This window comes from Lathamus discolor, chromosome 2 (genome assembly GCF_037157495.1).
Source record: "Lathamus discolor isolate bLatDis1 chromosome 2, bLatDis1.hap1, whole genome shotgun sequence".
NCBI classification, from domain to species: domain Eukaryota; kingdom Metazoa; phylum Chordata; class Aves; order Psittaciformes; family Psittacidae; genus Lathamus; species Lathamus discolor.
In genome coordinates this window covers 2,724,849-2,739,244 of record NC_088885.1, presented here as the reverse complement: position 1 = coordinate 2,739,244, position 14,396 = coordinate 2,724,849, and the positions used below count along the sequence as shown (strand labels likewise).

General features: G+C 36.1%; 1 protein-coding gene across 5 annotated transcripts in view; it reads left to right on the top strand.

Annotated features, from left to right (window-relative positions):
• FBXL2 (F-box and leucine rich repeat protein 2) overlaps nt 1-14,396 on the top strand; it is a 73,007-nt gene that overhangs the window by 36,739 nt on the left and 21,872 nt on the right. For all 5 annotated transcript variants that reach the window (XM_065665438.1, XM_065665439.1, XM_065665441.1 and 2 more), the window contains 3 exons: nt 2,952-3,013; nt 12,467-12,521; nt 14,047-14,121. In XM_065665438.1, coding sequence (XP_065521510.1) covers nt 2,952-3,013; nt 12,467-12,521; nt 14,047-14,121 — 192 coding nt within the window. The remainder of the gene's footprint in view (nt 1-2,951; nt 3,014-12,466; nt 12,522-14,046; nt 14,122-14,396) is intronic.

Below are 14,396 nucleotides of genomic sequence, written 5' to 3'. Positions count from 1 at the left end.
TTCATCAGGATTTTCCTTTAAAACACCTTGTCCTTACAATGCCTATCACTACATAAGTAACAGTAAATAAATGCTGTTCATGCCAGTGAAAACCTGAAAGACACTATGCTTTTTAGACACGGCAGTATTTACAGTCTAACTAGGATGTTTGCCCTGTCAGCCATAAATGTATGGATTTAATTCTAAACTGCTGTCTCCTTTGGTGACAATGACCCAACATTGCGTTTGTTGCTGACCTGATAAATAATTCAGCCTTGTTTTCAGTAGCTATGTCTTTTTGCTGATGTTGTTTTAGGTCTCTTGGATATAATTTTCCCTTTTTCCCGAATTTATCTCTACTTATTTGCTTTAGCACACTACTAAGCAAGTCTATTTTTGAGTCTGGTTTTTAATAACTTTTTATTTGTCAAGTTGACAGGTTGAAGGTCCTTGTTGACTCTGATGTCAGTAGAAATTAGATACATAAATATCTCCATGGAACTGAGCCATAATGCCAACAGAACTGTTTCATCTGTAAAGACAATAGTCCTCTTCAAAAGAGGACTGGATAATAACTGAAATTGCATCATAAAAAAAAAAAAAAATCACCAAAATCATTAGTATAACCTTGTTTCGATCTTAAAATTGTAGTTGGAAGGAATTTCCAAATGTTTAAGATAAGCATAATAAACTGTTGTGAATATTCCTATGTTTCTTCAGAGAGAAAAATGTGCTTTTATGAACATACTGCAGTTCTTTGCCAAACTTGGTACAAAAGCACAAATGTACAATTCCATCAGTAATTTTGGTAAAAACAGAAGAGCTTTATCACCAACTGTTAGACCAAAAGAGAACAGTATGTGGTGCTTTTAATAGTGGCAAGCTGACTGTGGTGTACCAACAAGTTATGTTCCAGGACTAGTGGTAGTTAGTGTGTGTAACAATCTGGAAGGGGAAGCAAAACTGGGAGGTTATTTTTTTTGAATGTGACAAATTTAGTAACTTAAATACTCTGTTGCCTTCATACAGTGAGCTTATATCCATGTTATTATACATCTGAGAATCTTGAGTGTAAAGAAAGAAAAGGTGATAACCTTTGTACTGGCAAAATGATGGCATGTGTTCACTAGTAGCAGTCTGCAAAGTAGCTTTATTTAAAAATACTTAGGCTCATAAGTGGGAAGTGTATGGAAGGTGATGTAACCTTAGAGGAATTATCTGTAACTATAGAATAATTAAGTTTAAAGAATATTTTTAGTGGTCTCTGATACTGAATGTTCAAAATCTAGGCCAGAATTACTAAGATCCAAGTTCACTCATTGATTTTACCATAGATCTAGCGTGCTTTCACAGAGGTAACTTCCTTCTCTGCAACAAATATATTTCCTCACTTCGGTTTTTAGTGATGTTAAGTTCCATGAGGATGGCATATATGTCTTCTTTTTCTAAATGAGTACTGCACTAAATGCAGGACTATGTTTTGACTGTTCTTCAAAAAAATTATCCCAATATATGATACTGTTTTCAGGCTGTAAGATGAAAAGCATGAGTAGCATATAATCCTAAAATGGCATACATGCAGATAATTCATAAATCAATGAATTGCTAAGTTCAGACAACTACTTCTAAAAATAGTGTTGGTGTGCATAGTGTATTTCAGCATAAAGTCAGTACACTGACAGCAATGTGTATGGGATGTAAAGCAGAACCTCTGCAGTCAGCCGTGTGGAACTGCTTAAAGTCATGAATGTTTTTCTCCTTAAGGAACTAGAATTGGGTTTTGATTTTCTTTGGTTTTGTTTGTTTTGTTTGGGTTTGTTTGTTTGATTGGGGTTTTTTTTTTGTGTTTTGTTTTGTTTTTTGTTTGTTTTCCTTATTTTCCCAAGAAGCAAAGCATAGTTGCCAAGTGATAATGTGTGATGGTAGGATGGACAAGGGATAACACTGAGTAAGGAACAGCATACTCTTAGTGGAGGACAGGGGAAAGATTACTTCCAGTTTACCTTTTAGCATTCAAAAAGTTCTTGGCTATATTGGATCTCCATCTGGCTTTTGTTTCAGGTAATATAGACAGCAGATGACTACCTAATGATCTTCTCTTTGCAGGGGAAGTGATTGTGACTTTGACTCTCTCCAGTCTATACTGTGATTCCTTAAATTGATTGCAAATATGATTCTGATTCACTTTGTTTTGTTTATTGCCGTTTTTCAATGGCAACATTTCTCAAACCTGCATATTTACAATAAGTTGTCAGTATCTCCTTTCCATAGCTTATCTATTTATCTGTTGACTAATCCTGTTTGTCTTTTGCAGAAACATTTTCCTGTGTATTGCCTGCTTTTTCTTTTGGCATTTTCTTTCAATCTCTCCACTTTCTTTTCCCTAGGAGATCTGTTAGGAAATTCTGGGTGAGAGGTATTTTCAGTTTTTCTGGTAGCATTTTTTGAGGTGCTTCCCTTGCTTGTGTAGCAGTTGCTGTCATACCTGTGGCAGTAAATTATTTAAATTTAGATTATTTTATTTTATCCATGTTCACGTACCTGGGCTGAAGTATTTGCACTGCAGGCAATGGAGGAAGGGACCTGAATAACTGGAAAGTGTCCTCTTTCTCTTTGTTGTAATAGGACAGTTTTAGGACACTAGAGTGTGTTTGTATGTGTCTAGCTATTGCTAGAAGTTTCGCTGTTGCCTAGAATACTATGAAAATGTGTCTTTGTATTGCTTGTTTAATGACTGTCAAGTTGCTTCACAATTTTTAGCACAGTTGCATCTTAGCACTAGGGAATACCAGGTGTATGTGTGAGTGTGGCCCTGTTGTGTGTATTGAAATAATTTCATAGTATTGCCAACTGACATGTTGAAAATGGGAACAGTAATTTAAAACAATTAAGTACCTAAGTAGAAGGTGAAAAGACTTTCTAAAAGCTTTTGTCTTGTAGGTCTAAGTGATGATTTTTCTTTCTATTTTTAGGTTTTCTCAAATAATGATGAAGCCCTTATTAACAAAAAACTACCCAAAGAACTTCTGTTAAGGTAACTTTATAGTGTGTTAAGGGGTAAAAACATGAGGATCATGCATTGCTTAGGTAGCTTACAGGCTATCAAGTGCTATTTATTCTTTCTTAAATCTGTCTTGAAATAAATAGTAACATGCCTGGTTTAATTCTTGGAATTGTTGAAATTATTGTCTTTTGGTTAGCCTTGATTTGTTTTAATGTGTTCAAATTATACTATACCATGAAAGATGTAATCTAACAGTGATCTTTTCCTTGCATGTCAGAAAAAGTGAAGTAAAATATCCAAAAACCTTTGGTGTACAGAGTAGTCAACTCTTCCACGCTACACTATGTTTTATCTGTCTGAAGAGCCTGTAATCTTTTCTGTAATGTAATTCACAGTCTTCATGTCATGTATTTTGTTATAACAAAATGTAAGTTCAACTTCAAAGCTTTCAAAAAATCACTGCAGAAGAGTGCTGCCTGTTAGCATTACTCTAAGTTAGAACCAGCAGGAGAACCTTCCTTACTGTAGTAATTTGGTTAGTCATAAATTTCATCAGCTTGCCACTGTGAGTAGCTCACCTTTGCAGGAGTTAGCTCCGACGCCAAGATCAGTTACGTTCAGCCCACGGTTGAGATGCTAAAGGATGTCTTTGCGCTCTCATCTCTTTTAAGTTGATTTCGGACAAAGTGTAAACTGCCATTTATGATGATATGGCTCAACTGGATGTGATCACATCAGTGCTGGAACTCAGCCAGCCTAGTGACATCTTCTGTGGCTGCCTATAGGGTTTTACAGCCTCTCTTGGAGGGGAAGAAATAAAGTGTTCACTTGTAATGCTATAATTACAGATTTAAGTGATGGTGTTAACAAAACTGAGCTGATGATTTCTTCTTAATACACCAAGATGTTTGGATTACCTTGTATGTATGTCATTACATCCAGTCTGAAGTGGAAGAATGTCTCAATGGTAGTTTGCATTTTAGAATCATAGAATCATGGTTGGAAGGGTTGGAAAGGATCTTAAGATCATCTAGTTCCAACCCCCTGCCATGGGCAGGGACACCTCACACTAAACCATGTCACTCAGAACTCCATCTGACCTGTCCTTGAATGCTGCCAGGGATGGAGCATTCACAACTTGCTTGTGCAACCCATTCCAGTGCCTCCCCACCCTCACAGTAAGGAACTTCTTCTTTGTATCTAACCTAAACTTCCCCTGTTTCAGTTTGAACCCATTACCCCTTGTCCTATCACCCCAAGCTCTGTGCTGCAGCCTCCCCTCTCATCGGTTCTGTCTGGGTGCCGACACTGGCCAATGCTGGGGCAGCCAGACCAGAGCTCCCAGGCTGGGCCCTGCTCCTGAGGCAAGTGCTCACCGTCCCACGTGCTTGCCCATGTGTGAAGAAAGGGCTCTTAAAACATAGCTTAAAACATAGCTTAGTGTCTGCACTATTGTGATGCTCTCTTTGGTGGTATTAAAGAAGCAGTCTGTTGTTAAAGGAATTGGTTTTAAATTTATTTTTTTTTTTCATTTTTCTTGAGAAACACACATTCACTATGGTGACGGTGCTGTAAATTAGACTCGTAGAACTGTTTAGAAAGTGTGATTAAAAGACACAGGAATTCTAGTAATTTTGCTTTGTTGGAGTCCATGCCACGCATGAACCATAAGGTAAAGTTAATTTAATATGCTGCTTCCTTAGCAAGGTATTGTAATATGCAAGTGTCCTGGATTCAGCTGTAGCAGTCATTTTTCTCCTTCTTAGTAGCTGGTGCAGTGCTGTGTTTTCTGCTTGAGCCCGAGAACAGCGCTGCTAACACACCGGTGTTTTTAGTTGTCGCTAAGTAATGTTTACGCCAATCAGGTACTTTTCAGTCTTGTGCTCTGCTATTGAGGAGGGGCACTGGAAGCTAAGAGGATGCAGAGACAGGACAGAAGTTTGTGGAAATGACTGTGCTTTTCTCTGTTATGGGTGCTAAGTGTCCTGTTTATTTAATTCAACAGAATTTGTTGATGTGGTTTAGACAGTGAAAAGTATTGTGCTCTGAAATAGTAAAGACATCACCTTTGAAAGGACTTACTGATTCTGTAGTATGCTTCAGTTTTCATTGTAGGATAAAACAAAAGTATCTGTGACACTATATAGGTATAAAATTTGTAAATTATTGTGTCTATACTAATGACAGTATCATCAATAAAATTAATGTGTTGAGGTTTATTGTGAGAATTCCTGCATTTAACTTCTAGGTGTCAATTTCCTGAACTGTGTATTCCAACACCAAATTTGGTAAGTTCTTTAAAATAGGGAGTAGCTTAATTGTTTCATTGAGGTGTATATTTATTCCAACATATGTATTTTAAAGGACATTTTAAAGAACTCAGGGGAAAAAAACATGTGTAAGAAATTGGACAATACCAGTGACTTAGCTGTTAGCTCTTGAATACAAGATAACTTCTTGCAGAACAACTTGGGGGCTGTATAGGCTTACCTTGGATTAGACCAATTGAGAAAGTGATGCTGCTAAGGCACTGCCACTACACTATTGTGCAGTGTCTAAAGAAACCCTTTGCATGGTTGAAGCACTTCCTGATGTTGGAATGACAAAATAAAATAGCCCAGACCGAGCATACACAGAAGTGATTCAGCCAGCCATCTAGTTCTTGCGTGCGTATGTCCTCTTTGCAGTTGCTCAGTGATCTTCCAAAGTAGATCAAAGCTGTAGCCAGAATAAATGACTGAGAAATTTAATTGGGATAGTCAGCTTTCTTAGTAAAGACCATGATGATCTCATGCTGAATGCTGGGACTCGGGTCATGGTCTGCCCATAGCCAGAGAGAAATTAAGTCCACATTTTATAACACGCACAGTATTGACTCGGACTGCCAGGGCTTTGGAATGACGATGAAGGGGATGGGTGGGAGAGGTGCTCTGTAAAACTCCTTTTTGAAGTTGTACTGCTGCAGAGACAAACTCAGAAGGCCAAAGGCAGAGTATGTTGGAGAGCAGTATGATGGGACATGGGGTCTGAGTATAGATACCTGGGGAAATTCAGGGGCACAAACCTGGCTGTCTACAGGATTATCAGTGTGGAATTTGGTGCATGCTTCTGCACATAAATGCTTTTGCAAGACAGAGCCTGAAAGTCTTTCAACACCTAACAGTTTATGCTTGTGCTACAATATGTTTTAAAATTGTCTTGCCATATGGTTGTGACAAGAGGGATTAAATATTGCCTCACTGAGTGTAATTAATATCATAATTATTTTTGCTGTATTAACTATGCAGTCTTCCTTTTAATTAAAAGGAGAGTAAACCAGTTGCAGTGGAAACATTTTGCTCATAGTGCTGGAACTGAATAGTAAATATACTATTAAAAGTGTCATCAAATACACATAGTTTGTTGCTTGCTTATGTCAAGATATGAATGAAAACTGTTGGAAAACACTACAGCTCTTAAAAAACCTAAAAAACCCTAAAAACCCCCCAAACAACAGTTTGGCATGTAGAAAAAGAGTGGTTAATATTTTGTTACAAATACCTGGAAATGGAAACACAATTTCTTGTATTGCATTCTTATTTACATCAAGTATTTAAACATCTGTAATCTGACTATAACAAGCAATCCAGATTTTCTCTAAAACTGAGAAACCTTTCTCTGATGGTAGACTTAGAACATACTACCACTGTAAAATTTTACTCATTTGTTGATACAGTTGCATACTCTAAAACTGAACAAAGTAAGCCCTTGGTCTTATACTGCAGTTCTTGCTCTTTCTTACTGTTCTTATTATTTATCTAACAAGCAGAATTAGATTGCAAGGTTTTCAGGGCAGTGTCATGTCTCTTGCACATTTTCTACAGATGATCTACTATGCTTATAAGTAAACGACTGAAACCCTCAGCTTCTCAGGCAAGAAGCTCATTAGGATACAAGCCCAGAGGTTATTGTTCCTTCTCAATGAGACCCAGATGACTGTGCAGAGGAGGAAAAGGATATATGACTAATATGGACAGTAGTGGTTTTGAAGAAGACCCTCATTTGGAGGGAGCAGTTATGCTTTGAGTTACGTAGGATAGCTTGAGTGGAGAGAGGGAGGAGATAATTTGTAACTTTTTTAAGTTTATGTGCATTTATTTTTATTTGTAATATAGAAGTAATTTATTTTTGTGGAAGAAACATGCTGCTTCTAAAAGCTTTGATTTGTAGTACTGTTCAAGCTAAAAGAAAAATGATCACCACTGTTAGCTGTTGCAATGCTGTTAATTTGCCAGTTGGCAAGGAATGCTCTTTCCCCTCTGCTCTTATATATTGCTAGAAGTGAAAGGTTGAATAAATGCTAAATTGTATGATGTTTGAGTAAGAATCCTGCAACGATGTTATAAATGATGTCATTTAAACAATGTTTTCAGACAGTTACAGTTTTTTCTTTGCTTAGCTTTTATGGAAAAGCATCGTATGATTGTACAGGACATTAGTTGTGGATTTGCACTGGTGTCTAAAGTTAATAAACCCGTATCTATTTCAGAAGGATCAGAAATAAAGTCAGAGAGAGACTGTTGCAGTCTTAACAGTAACAACTGTTCCAGTAAGATGTCACAGCCTTGAAGATGAATAGATTTTTTTTCTTTTGGGTTTTCTTTTTTCCTTGTAAATTGCTGGGAAAAACAAATGGATTTTTAAAGTTACCATATGAGTCTGCAAAGCACTGGGAACAGAAAAAATGAAGTGAATGTAGTATTAGAAAGTTCTGACTTTCCATCAGCTTCCAAAAATCTTTTCCTTTTTTTTCTTTTTTTTTTTTTTTTTGTTTTATGCTTGATGAGAAGTTTGAAAACATACATGTTTGAATTCAAACATAGAGGTTTGAAAATGGGGATATAGCCAGTGCTTTTGGCATGCAGAAGGACAGATAACACTTGTTCATTTGTATTTTAACTGGTAACCTTCTGTGCTACAAGATTTTGCACAAAAATGGCAAGCTTCAGAAAACAAAGAAGTTTATTCCTTTTTACCCCTTGAACCGTGTTGTGTTCCCTTCTGCCTTCAAAGTACCAACTTCATAGGCTGGACCACAAATGCAGAAGCTGTTCTGAGTTCTGCTATAAACCATATGTACTTGGTGCATGTACTGGAATAATAATAGGTCATAATGGTCATCAGACTAAAAATTTGATTGCTTAATCAGATTTCAAAGAGGATAAGCAAAGTTTTGGGGCTTAAATTAGGAGAAGAACCCAGGACTTGTGTTCCAGTAGCAGCTTTTCTTGTACAGAAGAATATGCAGCATGTGAGTTGGCTAATTAAGTATTATATATGTTTGCATGTTCTTTGTTTTTAGTGCTGCACACTGCTTTTTGCTCAGCTTTTAGTCTGTTACTACTGTAGGGAAGAAATTGCTAGAAACTTAAAATTAGTGTATTCAAACATAGTATTTGATATATTTGAAGTGATGCTTTACCATCTGTGTGCTTAACTGTGGGGGAAATAGAAAAAATATAGCAAAGGTTACAAGAAATTGTTATAATGCCATTGGTATTTCTTAGCTAGATATGGTAGGTACTTAAATGGCCCACAGTTGCTGTAAAATATCTTATCATAGGAATTAGCAACTGGTGAGTCAAAGAACTGAAAAATACAAACTTCTATATGCATCTGCTCTTAGTTGGTAAGAATTCTGTAAGCAGACAAACAGTGTGTGTATTTTGAGGTGGGGGAGAAATATGTCATCTCAAACATTGAATCACAGAATCATTGATATTCTTAAGGTTGGAAGAAACCTTTAAGATCATCAAGTCCAACTGTTAACCCAGCACTGCCAAGTTTACCACTAAACCATGTCCTGAATCGTTGCATACACATAATTAATTTTCCTCACTTCAAGGGTTTTTATAATTAAATAGGGCAATACTGCCCTCTTTAAAGGCCTCTATAGTAGTCTACATGAATGCAGTTTATGTACTTGTGTCAATTTGGTTGTTTCTAATACTGTAATTGCTTGGCAGACTTTAACGTCTGTGTACAGCTTTGTTAATACTAATTTTTTAATGCTGCATGTGCTTCTGATGTCTACATTTGAAGAAGCGTACTGGAAAAATGAATGTGCAGAGAAAATGAGATTCAAAGAACTGAAGTACAAAGACTGTCAACAAGAAGCATTAAAGATGACATGATAAGTGCTTTAAAACTTGGTGTGGGGAAAGTACTAACTGCTAATGTACTCTAATTTGGTGAAGAAAAGTAGAAAAAAGCATTAAAGCTGCAAGTCAGACATTCACCTTAGAAATAACACAAATGTAACAGAGTAATTAAGCAGTGGAACAAACTATCAGAGAAGGTGGTGATTTTTCCATTTCTTGAAGGCTTTCCAATCAAGAAAAGATCCTTTTATGGACGTTAGGCTTTAGTCAAATTCATGTTTACCATAAGGGAGTTGAAGAGCTGTGCACTTGTACTGCTCATTGTGCCTTTGGCATGAAGTTTATGTGTACTGCAGGTACTGTTAACATTGAAAGATCTCCAAGGCCAAACTCGTGTCCAGACTGCTATGTGCCTAGGGATGGAAAGTCTTGAAGAGCTCTGGTTGGTTGTAAGGGGATTCTCCTTCTTGAACTTCATATAGGGTAACTATGGAGAATTGAATAGCCTGGGACACTGGAAATCAGAATAGATGGTCCTAAACTTTCCTGTGGATCTATTAACTTAATTTCCAGTTTCCCCATACTCCATGCCAAAGGCTTAAGTGGAAATTAATCCTCCTGCTGGCTGCATTAGCTTCCATCTGCATAGCTATGGTCATAGAGGACAGAAGTGCCATACAACCGTCAGCTGCCTTACTTGGTAGTTTTTTCCACTTTTTAAAATTACAGGTGCCTGCTGACATAATTCTTCACCCTTAAGTGCCAGACAATGTCAGTGTCTAATGCTAACAGATGACTGAAGATGCCAGTGTTGCCGTCTCTGTATCAGTTTGTTGGTTGCCTTTGAAGTCTCTTAAAGACTTTAAAGTCTTTAAAAGACTTTAAATTACTTTAAACCTTACAGTCTTGTGCCTTGTTGGCTAGTTTTCCTGACTAGTAAGTATTTCCTAGTAGTTCTGTGTGACTGCAGTAGAGAAGCAAGTGTGTTTTAGTGGTGCACATGTAAGCCTGTACTATAGAAGGTAAACAGAAAAGTGTGGGGAGAAAATGCTTTCAAGCAAGTTGGCAAAATGACTCTTTAGAATTTACTGGCATCTCTTACCTATCCTAGTATTTAATAATAATTCTGATTAGGATGCATTATAATCCAGCAAATATTATTTTGATGGGGACATTTTGAAGCACCTTGCAAGAAACTGTCTTCTTTAGAATAAAAATAAAACCTGAGAGCATCATGAATGTTTACACTTAAAGTATTTTTCCTTTTAACATAAAATGACCACTTTTTGGTTTTAACTTTTTAAAAAGTCACTTCATACAGAATGGAGCAAAAATAAATACATGGGTTCTGCATTTGGTTTTCATTTACTTTTAATCTTCTAACAGCAATAAACAATCAAACATGAAGACAGACTGCCAGACAACTCAGTCTGGCAGTATGAAATACTCTCTCTTCAACATCTTGCAATTTCTTCTGTTGTTTCATATTTCAGTGTAACTAGATACATCACTTCTAAAGCATGTCATGGTCTTCATTTAGGCAAGAGTATCGTGTCACAATGTGGTTTGTCACAAACCTTCCTTTGTAGCAAATAACATAGATGTTTTTTGTGCTTCAGCTTCCATAAATATGAGATAACCTTCTGATTACACTCATACAGTGGTACTAGGAGGAAGCTTTTACAAACCAAGAAGCTTTAGCAGGTCTCCAGCATCATCTGTGACATTCATCTCCTGCCACTTGCCTTGTGCTGGCAAGTCATGGTTTATAGAGGGTTCATGGTGGGGCATTGTTACAAATGCTGCTCTTACAAGGCTGATAACACTTTCAGTGCTCATCTGAACAGTCCAGCAATTTTGCTGAGCATATTAGTATATACTTTTTGCATAAAACACTGCTAAGTTTCTTGGAAGTGGTCAGACCTCAGAATGGATGTTCAAACGACAGAAATATATGCTATCAAAATGATTGTTATCAACAGGTTTTTTAAATTGTTTCATAGCTTTTGAGAATGTCTTTCCTTCTGTTTTCATGGTTTTTGAAGACAAGGTATTACTCTACAGTGAAAAAGATAAAGTATTTCCATGTGTTAATGAGTATTGGAATACCAATTATCTAAAGTGATCATAATAAATATACAGAAGGCTGTTACATGTAAGAAGCGCTTCTATTAACTTCCATTACATTTGCTGACTCTTACCACAGCTAAAACTCACAGCGCTTAAGTTGTAGGTATCCCTTTTGAGCTCTAACTTGAGATTTCCACTTGGAAAATAGCAATTTTACATTCTTACATTCAGCATCTTTTACCTGTTGTTTACTCCTCAGTGTTCACATCTCACTAAAAGATGAAATTGTTATTATTACTATAAGTTGTTCTGATAACTGAAAAATTTAATTGGCGAGAAGGTAACAGTAAATTGCAGTATTTATATTTATATATTTATATTATTTATATTTTTATATTTACTTATATATATTTATATTTATGGTTTTTATATTTATGGTATTTATATAAGTGAATGACAGTAACGTCTTTCATATATTTCATATCTGTCTTCCTCTGTAATAGAAAATTATTTTGGAACAGGATCTGTATTTTTATGCTTAAGCTATTTTTTTTTCTTCACCGAGAACACCCTTTGAAGCAAAATCATTGTTGTCTGGAAGTGGTATTTAGCAAAATTCATTTTGACAGTGAAAAATTTCTTTTGGAAAACTGTTAAGAGTTGGCAGCCTTCAGGAATTGGTTCCATGCTCAGAATAGTAATGCTGAATTTTCAATTGTAGTTGTTTCTTGTAGAGTAAATTTTAAAGTAAATACTGTGTTAGACTTGGTAGTCATTATGAAAGCCCTTTAGAAGTTTGGGTAATTTTTCTTTTTGTTAGTACTTAGGTTCTTGAATTTATCTGTGTTTTTCTCCATTTCTTACTCTTCTCCAACCTCTGAAATCTTCACTTGTATTTGTGTGAGTTATTTCTTTAACTGCAGCCCAATTAAAGGTATATAAGCTAGTTCGTCTGAATTAAAAAGAAGCAAAATAATTTGTTATCATTCATTTATGTTTGGGTAGTAAGGAGGGGGAAACAGAAGATCAGTATTTTCAGAAGAAACACCTGCTGGTTCTAATATGTTGGTGGTGACCGTCTTTAGATAATAGATGTGATATTATTCCTTAAGTCTTGTGCAGCAAAATAACTTGATAAAATGCTCATACTGCATTTAACTTGCTTCTTGTGCAGCTAGTGCTTTTTTTATAGAACTACAGAGCTGTCAGTCTATGTGTTAGTCTGACTTTATAATAAAACATTCTAATTGTTGTTCTTTGCCTTTCTTCCTAGAATATTTTCTTTCTTGGACATAGTTACTTTGTGTCGATGCGCACAAGTTTCCAAGGTATGTATTTCTGTTGGGATTTCTTTTTTTTTTCTGGGGGATGCTATTCTCTTAGTTATATGCAAATCATGGGCTTTGGGGCAATCTGCTTCCTGTCCAAAAATAACCCCCAAACATTAGTTTTCTCAGTCTATTTGGTCCTTAAAATAAAGGAAGAGTTTTCCATTCAGATGTGGTCTTAGTTGCTATGTACTGAAGTTCTGTTTAAAGGCTATGGAAAAGATAACCTAATTGTGTATGGTCTATATCTGGAGAAAGGATTAAGCCCAGTTTGGTGTGATGGCACTTGCTTTTTATAAAGCATGTGGCTGCATAACACTATTTTTCAGATATATTTTCTGTTTAAAATTCCATGTAGTTCAGTTAATGTGCACCATGTGTCTACGAAGCACATTCATCACTTGCTTGCCAAGTACAAAAAGGTGTTAAGTAGATGGACTACTAATGGAGGAAAAAGGCAGCAGAAGATACTAGAGAAAGCATGCTAAGTAAGCTTTTATGTTTAGCTTGTACTGATTATTTTTCTTGAATTAAAATAAATAATAGTCTGTTCCCACATCAAGTGTGTACAATGAAGTGTGTTCTTATATAATATGAATGAACGTGTTTATTTCGTGCTTTTCTTCCCTCTCTTGATGAGAATTGGGTTTTATTTAGTTGGGGATTTATTGTTTTTTGTTTGTTTCGCTTTGTTTGCTTGTTTTAATGTAGAATTGTGTAACTACTTAATTCCTACACCCATATCACTGTGACCTGCAAGGTCAGTAAGCTTTGTGTTAACATCAGGTTACCATCAGGTTTTGTCAGAACCTTCGGGTAGAGCCTGCAAAACAGTGAAAGAAAACCAAAGCGATTGAATCAGTTGTATTTTTCTCTCAGGACTACCTGTTGGTTGGATGCAGTATTCTTTTCTTCTGGTTTTGAATGTATTTATGTTTCTCTAGCTTTTTTGTTTTATTTTACTTTGAACAACTTTTCCTTCGACGGAGAAGGACAAATTCTCAAGCATGCACGTGTAACTTTGCACCTGTAAAGGAAAGGCCTGGTTATAACAGTGGAAGGTCAGCAGTTTTCTGAAAGGTTTCTGTTTTTCTCAGAATAGTAACTAATGAGGTTGAGGAACTACAGTTTTATTGGACAGAATCTCACCTGCAGCTACTTTTCTTCATGTAGATCTAGCAAAAGTAACTTACTAGACAGAATTTACTAAAGTTTTTTAAAAATGCAGGGTTAGATCTTTGCTGTATCCTTGGATGTACTTTACGTTTAATTTCTTGCTTTCCTACATGTTTTACTGGCATAAGTTAGCTTCTGCAGTATAATCCATTTTGGAGATGTGAGATTTATTTCCACAAATTCAGTGTTTTTAACTAGTTGATATTGTATGACTACTAACATCTACAGTTACAGTTCTTTTAAAAAATTTGACCTGAAATTGTATATTTTGTTATATTTCAGTTGCTGAGAGGAAAGCAAAGGGAGCAAGCAGCGGAGGTAATAAATAGACTGTGTTTGTTTTCTGCAGGCATGGAATGTTTTAGCTCTGGATGGAAGCAATTGGCAAAGAATAGACCTCTTCAACTTTCAAACGGATATAGAGGTTAGTGTCCTTCGTTGTTTTTTTTTCTATTCCTATGGTGATGTTTAAAAGCATAGCCCATTTTGAGCATCACATAGACTGTGCTTGTGGTCACATTTTAAAGGCTGAAGTTCAGGATAGTACTGTGAAGGAGCAAATGGATAGTAACTCTGTGTTTATCTTTTTTCACACTGGATGAGTGTTTCAGTTTTGGTTGCCAGCTATGTTATCACATAATTGGCATATACCATATGCATATAGGGCTCTTGAAACTCAAAGCTGCTCGTTTCCAGAAA